Source organism: Danio rerio, chromosome 2 (genome assembly GCF_052040795.2).
Source record: "Danio rerio strain M-AB ecotype USA chromosome 2, GRCz13ab, whole genome shotgun sequence".
Lineage (NCBI taxonomy): Eukaryota > Metazoa > Chordata > Actinopteri > Cypriniformes > Danionidae > Danio > Danio rerio.
The window spans coordinates 61,139,224-61,148,582 of NC_141022.1; the positions used below are offsets into that span (position 1 = coordinate 61,139,224).

General features: G+C 35.5%; 1 protein-coding gene, 1 long non-coding RNA gene and 2 other non-coding genes across 5 annotated transcripts in view; 1 reads left to right on the top strand and 3 right to left on the bottom strand.

Annotated features, from left to right (window-relative positions):
* The window catches only part of btbd2b (BTB domain containing 2b), a 1,074,195-nt gene that overhangs the window by 1,015,668 nt on the left and 49,168 nt on the right, over positions 1-9,359 (bottom strand). Inside the window, exon 10 of one of the 2 annotated variants that reach the window (XM_087241705.1) lies at positions 5,653-5,810. The exons of the other annotated variant lie outside the window; for it this stretch is intronic. Within the exon in view, the coding sequence (XP_087097831.1) occupies positions 5,717-5,810 (94 nt within the window). The 3' untranslated portion in view covers positions 5,653-5,716. Of the gene's footprint in view, positions 1-5,652; positions 5,811-9,359 lie in introns of those variants that run through there. 2 annotated transcript variants of the gene reach the window in all.
* The window catches only part of LOC141379214 (uncharacterized), a 33,990-nt gene continuing 26,995 nt past the window's right edge, over positions 2,365-9,359 (top strand). Inside the window, exons 1-4 of the long non-coding RNA XR_015479232.1 lie at positions 2,365-2,833; positions 5,494-5,813; positions 6,096-6,186; positions 7,562-7,664. This is a non-coding gene — a long non-coding RNA (uncharacterized LOC141379214). The remainder of the gene's footprint in view (positions 2,834-5,493; positions 5,814-6,095; positions 6,187-7,561; positions 7,665-9,359) is intronic.
* On the bottom strand, positions 8,672-8,760 carry trnar-ucu (transfer RNA arginine (anticodon UCU)). Its single transcript is given in 2 exon segments — positions 8,672-8,707; positions 8,724-8,760. It is a non-coding gene; the product is annotated as a tRNA-Arg (tRNA).
* Positions 9,194-9,267, bottom strand: trnat-ugu (transfer RNA threonine (anticodon UGU)). Its single transcript has one exon. It is a non-coding gene; the product is annotated as a tRNA-Thr (tRNA).

Here is a 9,359-nt window from a genome sequence, read left to right on the forward strand (position 1 = left end):
TTTGTTGTGAGCTGCAGGCTTTACACTTTCATTTGTCAAGACAAGAGTATTCATCATGTATTTCAATGCAAATCAGTGTATTTAGTTCTACATTTAGAAAAGATTTTCTTTATTATAGTACAGTTTTTAATCGGTGTAAAGAATAACTGGTTGTTTCCAAAAGCATTTTGATATTGGTAAAGGCGTCTGCAACTTTTGTGAAGCATCAAATCACTGGCATATAAACTGTCAAAACATGTTTATGACTGCATAAATGTATTATTGCTTTTAAAAAAAAGTCACATATTGTGCATTTCTATTATACACAATTTGTACTAAAGCGATCTAAAAAGTTCATATCAATAAGTTTTCTCTTTTCACCACCAGGTGGCAGTCTTTGTACTTTCATTTCGAGGGTGCAGATTGCATACGTTTTATTAATATGTAAAACTTTATTTATTTTATTAATGACTATAACTTTAAATATATAGTTAAAAACTACTATTTTCCCAAGTGTATATAACTTTTACTGTAAGAAAATATCAGAACTCGGTACATACTTTCTGTATTATCTTTGCTTGAACTGAGCCGATCTAATTCTGTTTATATGAATTGAACCTGCTCCCGATCAGGTTTGACCTAGCAGATCTGTTGCCATGACAACAACTCTCGGATCAGCTTTGAAGAACGAAACGATCCTGGATCGTGTCAAATCGTCAATATCCAAATCCAGCTAACTGAGTAATCCACGTACGAAGAACTGACCCCAGTTCAAGCAAAGATAATGCAGAAAGTATGTTCTGAATTCTGACATTTTCTTACAGTAGTAGTTATATACACTTGGGAAAATGGTACATATTTTTAAACTATATATATTTATATATATATATATATATATAAAGTTATAGTTATTAGTAAAATAAATAAAGTTGTACATATTAATGAAACTTAAGCTATCTGCACCCTAGAAATGAAAGTACAAAGACTGCCACCTGGTGGTGCAAAGAGAACTTATTGATATAAACTTTTTAGATCGCTTTAGTACAAGGAGGGAGTTTTTTTTTTTTTGTAAAGCAATAATACATTTATGCAGTCATAAACATGTTTTGACAGTTAATATGCCGGTGATTTGATGCTTCACAAAAGTTGCAGACACCTTTACCAATATCAAAATGCTTTTGTAAACAACCAGTTATTCTTTACACCGATTAAAAAACAGCTACTATAATAAAGAAAATCTTCTCTAAATCTAGAACTAATTGATAGTTCATTGATATTATGCACTGAAATACATGATGAATACTCTTGACACATGAAAGTGTAAAGCCTGCAGCTCACAACAAATGTGGAAGGTTATCGCTGTCATATTTAACAAACCGTTTACTGCTAATTTGATGTAATTTTGCTCACATGGATAATTGAATAGTAATCAGATGATGTCATTACGCTGCTGTGCCGTCAGCCAATCGCTGATCATGATTTCGAGGATCGATAGATCTGTCCTTCACAACACACGCAGCGATCTCAGATCAGTTTATCCAGACATTCTAATCTGATTCGCGAACTCGTTTGAAGAACCAAATTAGCAAGAGATCAGTTATCAAGATGAACAGATCCAGGATCTGCCAAATCATCATAGATCATTTATGCGAGGTACGAAGAACAGACCCCTGAGGTAAATAAATTATATCTCAACTTTAATAATAATAAACCTAAATTAGTGCAGCGCCTCCCACCTCCAGTCGCAATGACTTCTGGGAGTTCTAGCGCGAGTTTGATGCTAAAGTCTGCATCGGTGCGTCCTCGATATCAAGATCAAATCTGGGAAGTTTCACGCGTCCTCTGTTCTTGTGGTCTTGAGTATTGGAACTGAACTTTGGCACTGATGATGAGGACGCAAGACCACAGAAGAACTTGTATTGAAAAACAGCCTTTGATGTGTACAATGGGAGAATGTCAATCAGTGGGAAAGCCCCGCCCACATTTTTCTCATTAGCATAAGCAGCAGCCCTTAGTGAAAAGCAGTCGTCTGTTCATTAGGCACCTGTTCCTGTACTGTTCAGGTCCTAATTAATTGGTTCAGTTGTGTCTGATCAGGGTTGGAGCTGAGCTTTGAAGGAAGGTTGATCTCCAGGAACAGGGTTGAGCACCACTGCATTAAGCTGCGGTCACACTGGGCTTTTTTTCCCCATAGACTTCCATTCATATGCATGTGAATGCGTCAGACCAGAAACGCAGGGTCATGCGTCAAGTTTCGCAGGTTGCTGTGGTGCAAAGTTTAAGCTTGGTAAATTCTGACCTGCGAAATTGCATCACTTGACTGCGTGAGACCCATCGAGGGTCAAAACATGACCTCTCTGGACCAGTGGCGGTTCTAGAGTAACTGGGGGGCCGGGCGTGTTCACTTGTACTTTTAGGGGGCACACTATATTTAAATATTTAAACAATTATTCAAAGTCACTTTTTTATATTCTATGCAAAATTCTTAATCCATCATTTGCCCAATTTTTAATTGAAATCGATTCCTTGCTTAAAGCTAAGTATCTAATAACAAATCATTCTGCAAGTTAATAAAAAACTTATGAAAATATAATTTCAGTATGTTGGTATTAATGCTTTCTGTATTTCCCCTTTATTTTGTTCTCTTTCTGTTATTGTTCTTATACCTTTGTAACTGTATTGTGTTTCAGTCTCCTACAGACTGCTTCCTGATTTATATTGTACATTTCTTCTTTTCTATATAAAAGCTTATCTAAAAAAAAAAAAAAGCAGCGGCAGCGTTTGATGGACGCAGCGAGCTTAAAATGACCAAGAGGCGACATCTTCATTGCAACAGCTGCGCCCAGCAACAGGAGTAGGGGGAGGCTACAGACTTGGATCCAGACAGATCTACGGCCCAAGCAGTTTTACGCCCCTGTTGTTCCTGTTGTGTCCAGTTGAAGGAGGCAGTACAGTATTATTTTAAGCCTCCAGAACTTTATCACACCCAACCAAACGTGACAAGATAAAGAGGTATCTATGTTAAATACGTGTTTAAAACATTAGCAAACATGAAACTTAAACCCTTTTTTTTTATTAGATTAAGGTCGATATGAGTGTATGTCAACACAAACAAATTGGTGTAGTATAACAGCAAGGTGTTAGTGTGACTCAATTGTAGGTAACTATGTGCAGGTACATGTTCTACATCAACAAAAGAGTAAAAGAACATTAACCTACATAAGAAAGTGTCTTTTACCTTTTTGTCTCAGCAAGGGAGTAGTTATATATTTAACAATTATTTAAAGATATATATTTTCTCATAGATTAGACAATACTCTTGCATGGTCCGGGTTGTCAGCCAAATCTACACTTCAACTACATTATTCCTCCAAATTTGACTTTCTTAAATATTGAAATAAATCTAAACAGACCTGAAAATTTAATTGATTTTATTTTACATTTTAAAATTGCATTGCTTTCAATTACAATCAATATAATTCAATCCTGTTCTAGTTTAAACAATTAAACTATCATATATCCATAAATGCATATAGAAACTCACAATTATAAATGGTCTGCTCATTTTTGTTCATATAGCTATACAGTACATTTTATATATTACCAATAAAGTTTGCATTGCACATGCAATCATATTGTTTATGCCTTATTTTTTCATAATATTCATTGTAACAATACCTCTGCATTCATATCAAAGCACATCATTACTCCATATTACACTGTATTGTTTGGTTATCTTTTTGTTATTTTCAAAATGCAAATTTATATATAAACAATACAACAAATGCATATCTCTATATGAAAACGTATAGCTAGGCTACAATTAACCATTACAGTATCCAACAACTTGTGTTTTTAATTTTTTTAATTAAATGAATCTAAATTAATTTGCAATAGAGCTTTTGCAAATCTGGAATTATTTGCTGAGTGTATCAATTCTGCATATTTTATAGTGAGTTTATAACTCGCTTTATGATACATTAATCTAGCGTTCATATTTAGCGTAATCTAATTAAAATTATATATATTTATTAACAGGACATTTAATATCGGAGAGCGTTGACTTCAAATGTATTATGTGGCCATGTATCTTTCATCTCCCCCTACTGAACGCATTAGGAACAACAGGGGCGTAAAGCTGTGGGGCGTAAAACCCCAATAATAACCAGCTGCAGGCCCGCAGAACCACACACGTTTTAGGCACACACAATCTAGGCAAACCATATATGGTTACGACGGATGTTATGTTATTAACGTCTTTTTGAACATCGTCATCGATATATTTTGATAAATGTGGTTAATAAATATTGTACACAATAAACAATAGTGTTTACTTTACTTTATTTCACAAATATTGCAATCGAGACGGCCGAATGGGGAGCGTTGTTTCCGATTGCCATTCAATATAATAGACTGAACAGTTTTTAATCAGTCATTATAGCTGATCAGTCATTATTATCTGACAATAATATAGCAGATACTCGTTTGCTGGCCTTGCTGAACGATCTAATTTGGACAGGTTTAGTTTATATAATGCATTAATTTTTGATGAAGGAAATAATAGCAAGTAAATATAGGCAATAATACATTATATGTAATAAAAAATATTTTTACATGTAACAAATGTATAACACTATATTATTTTACTCAAGCGATTTAATAGTGTTTATTTATTTGCTTAACTTTCTAATAATCTTTTAATTAATGATTTCCCACATTTAATACTGTAGTAATTTATAGTAAGCAATAAATTGTTTTTAAACCTAAATTTAGCCCTAGGAACAAATTAACTATTAATAATAAAAAAAAAAATAAGTGTATATATATATATATATATATATATATATATATATATATATATATATATATATATATATATATATATATAACTAACAGCTCCGACAGTTTGGTAAAAGATAGTAGTTTATATATAAACTTATTATAATCAGATAATCAGTTAAGATAATCAGTTTATAACTATATATATATATATATATATATATATATATATATATATATATATATATATATATATATATATATATATTGTTTAAATGATTAACTATAGTAGGCTAATTTATTTTAAAGTGACATATTATTGTTTGCTTTTTATATTTTACAACAAAGGGATTTTAACCAAGTATGATAATATTAAGATCTTGAATTAATTTATTACACTTAATCCAACAATTAGACGGTCTATGATTGCTTTGTGTCTGTGGACACATGAATAAAGTCATAATTGTCTTTAACCAATTATTTTTATTTACATAATTTGAGTTCAGAAACTGCAGAGATGTTAAAATGATCGTAACGACATAATAATAATAATAATGACTGAAATGGGAAACCAAACTTGTGAAATTCAATAGGTGGTGACCATATATGGTTTGCCCAAATCGTGTGTCCTAGATTGTGTGTGCCTAAAACGTGTGTGCTGCGGGCCTGCAGCTGGATATATCTCTAAAACCTTGCCTGGATCCAAGTCTGCAGACGCCCCATATAGAGCAACAGCCCCGCGATTCCGCCATTTTGGAGTGAAAGCTATCGGCCTCTTATTGCTGTCGCGATGGCAAGCAGCTGCTTTATTTATTTATTTATTTATTTATTTAAAAAGCGCATTAAAGTTGAGATAAATCCTGAAAGACGACAATACAACACTCACAATCACAGTCATCAGCACTTTTAATAGTTTATTTCACAGACTTATAATATGCTGAAATGGCCGCCGCGGCATCTAGTGGCTGTTTACCAAATCGCACCAGTGTTGCCTCTTGTTGATTCTATGCTTCTTGATGGACACCAGGACGTAGTTCTTCCTCTGTTCTCCCCTGGTAAGTATAAATAAAACATTTACAATATTTAAGTTAAAAGACTGCTTCATTACCTTTTAATCGTTACTTTAAATGATTATTGTCTTGTCTGAACCGTCCATCCAAAGTACAACAGTAAGCTAGGTTAAGTTGGATATTGTTAATAAGAACCGACGTTTTTCCTTTAAGGTCAAATGAAAATATGACTGATTAAATGTAACACAAACGAGCATTTACCTATTGTTTTTAAATATATTTTAATGCATTTTCCTTACCAGTAACTATGCTTTCTGTTATTTACAGTTTCTATCTTTTGAAACTGCCATCCGCGGGAAGTAACGTCTCACTCTTTCTCTGCACCTGCGTGAGTCTGACAGGGAACTTCAGCTCGTGTGTAAGTTTGTTTCTTTGTAGTCTACAGTGCATTTAACAAGGGCTAGCATTCAAAGGTTGTGACATTATATAGGCTAGTTTGGTTGATATATTGCACTGGAGGTTTATTTCTATGACAAATTAATGTCAATGAACGCTATTTTAACCAAACATGACCGTCCATGTTTCTGTTCGCATATTAATAACTAATTTAGTATTTTTATTGACAGTATTTATTGTTGGCTTTAGTTTGAAAGACGCGTCTGTGTGACTGGGGTAAAGCTAACTTAGTTTTAAATCAAATACAATTAAATACAAATACGACTAAAATATGTGAGATAAAGTTACACATACAATCTTTACAGTCGATGGAAATATCTGGCCTTTATGTTGCACAAGGCTTAATTTTTCGATTAAAAACATAGCTATGAATGAATTAAACAATTCAACCATATTTTAATTAAATCAGCAAAGGCATAACTGCAAAAACGAAGCTTGTGCATTCATTTCTTGTCGGCTTAGTCCCTTTATTAATCCGGGGTCACCACAGCAGGATGAACCGCCAACTTATCCAGCAAGTTTTTACGCAGCAGATGCCCTTCCAGCCACAACCCATCTCTGGGAAACATCCACACACTCATACACAACGGACAATTCAGCCTACTCAATTCACCTGTACCACATGTCTTTGGGGGAAACCGGAGTACCCAGAGGAAACCCACGCGAACGCAGGGAGAACATGCAAACTCCACACAGATACACCAACTGAGCCGAGGCTCGAACCAGCAACCTTTTTGGTGTGAGGCGAATTTGCTACCCACTGCGCCACTGCATCGCCAAGCTTGTGCATTATAAAAAATAATAGTTAGACAATTTTAGCGTTGATTTAAATATTTTATCTCAAATAGTGTCAGAGTTGAATCCACTTTTACCATTTTTATATTAAACGTTATTCAAAAAATATAATAAAATAAATAAAGTTCTAATTCCAAAAACAGGGTCTTGTGCAATAAGCAGGATGTTTTTCTGAACATTTTGGTCCTGGTTTTATTGTATAATTTATTGTTAAATTGTTGAATCCATTTGTATGGTTGATTTATTATTTTTTAAATCAAGAAATTAAGCCTTGTGCAACACATACTTATGCTTATCTGACATATTTTTGGCTCAAACTATAACAGGAGCAAAGAATTTAATTGGTTTGAAATCGAACGTCTAATGAATGTCAAACTAACTTTACCGTGGTTAAGAACCAACATTTTTCCCTTAAGGTCAAACTGAACTATGACTGATTAAATGTAATAAAAACGAGCATTTACCCAGTTTTTTATGTTTATTTATTTATTTATTTTAATGCATTTTCCTTACCAGTAAATATGCTCTCTGTTAATTTACAGTTGTTTGCTCGTATTTCTACCATGCGCGGGAAGTAACGTCTCACTCCTTCTCTGCACTTGCGTAAGTCTGACAGGGAACTTCAGCTCGTGTGAGAGTGTAAAGGTATGTTCATTATTTAATGGAAATTTATAAAACGTTTTCTTTGTAGCCTGACACACAGAATTGAAGCATGCAGTCAGCATTCGGTCTCATTCTGCACACTGAGACGAGCAGAGGGCAGTCAGCGCACACATCTAAAGCCATCTTAACGTGAGCGCTTTAATGGTCAGATAGGTGTCAAAACGCAGTGATTATTCATATTAACCATCATTCGTGAAATAAACGAGTTGAGAATCAAAAGAGAAACCATTAAAGAGACCGCGGGCTATAATCCTTCTGCCACCTGTTTTTATGATAATTAATCAACAAATGGAGAACATGCCTCTCTGCTCTTGACTGAAGGACTTTCTAGCTAAAGTGTTTCTTACAATGAAGATGCTTAAAGCAAAGTTTGTTTCATATTTTTCATTCATTCATTCATTTTCTTGTCGGCTTATTCCCTTTATTGATCTGGGGTCGCCACAGCGGTTTGAACCGCCAACTTATCCAGCAAGTTTTTTTACGCAGCGGATGCTCTTCTAGCCGCAACTCATCTCTGGGAGACATACACATACACACTCATATACTAAGGACAAATTAGCCTAACCAATTCCCCAGTACCACATGTCTTTGGAGTAAACCAGAAACCAGAGCACCCGAAGGAAACCCACACTAATGCAGGGAGAACATGCAAACTCCACACAGAAACGGCAACTGAGCCGAGGCTCGAACCAGTGACCTTCTTGCTGTGAGGCTACAGCACTACCTACTGTGCCACTCGTCGCCGGCCTACTTAGTCTTAACACTGAAAGAAAAAACCTCTAGATACACTAAGCCCACTCAGCCCTGCACCGTTTTCTGATCTCCCTTATTTAAAACAGCTCAAATAAGTCATCAGCTTCATTGTAGAGTACCCTAGTATCTGAGCCTGCACTGCGCAATGAAAGAAAGAAGCAAAACGGGATGGACAGATGCCTAAAATGTTGGAAACGCACCACACCTAAGTCAGTGAAGAAAAAGGACAAAGCTAGCGACTCTGGTGGGACTCGAACCCACAACCTTTGAATGGCTCAGCTCACAGCCTAGAAGTCCAATGCGCTATCCATTGCGCCACAGAGCCTGAGTGCTCTGCTGCCTCTAGCACTGTTGCACAGAAAGCACTTTTTGGTAGTCTCTGGCCCATAAGACTAGAGCCAACTGCAGACAAGGCACTGCTGGGATTCGAACTCAGGATCTCCTGTTTACTAGACAGGCGCTTTGACCAACTAAGCCACAGCGCCGGACGTCCGTGATTGGGGATAATTATTTAATCAAAATAAATAAATAAATGAAAATAACGGTAGCGCTGCATGTGTGAATGTGTCGACTTGAAATATTAAAGTCCAATTGGTTACGCATTACCACACCGTGCTATATAAAGCCATCGTCCAAAGCCCTCTTGAACGAGCAGCGTTCTTAAGGATTTGAGTTTTGTTAAGAAACAGACTGCTAAACAGCTCGCTGCGTAAAGACTTGTAACTCTTAAGAAGAAGCAGTGCTGGCACCTGTACATTAGGCACTGCTGGGATTTTAACCCAGGATCTCCTGTTTACAAGACAGGCGCTTTGACCAGCTAAGCCACAGCGCCACAAAATAAGAATGTAAGAGACATTTGCCCGATAACAAAAATCGAAAAAGAAAAAACCAATACACAACAAAAACCAGCATGTCAGGATGCAG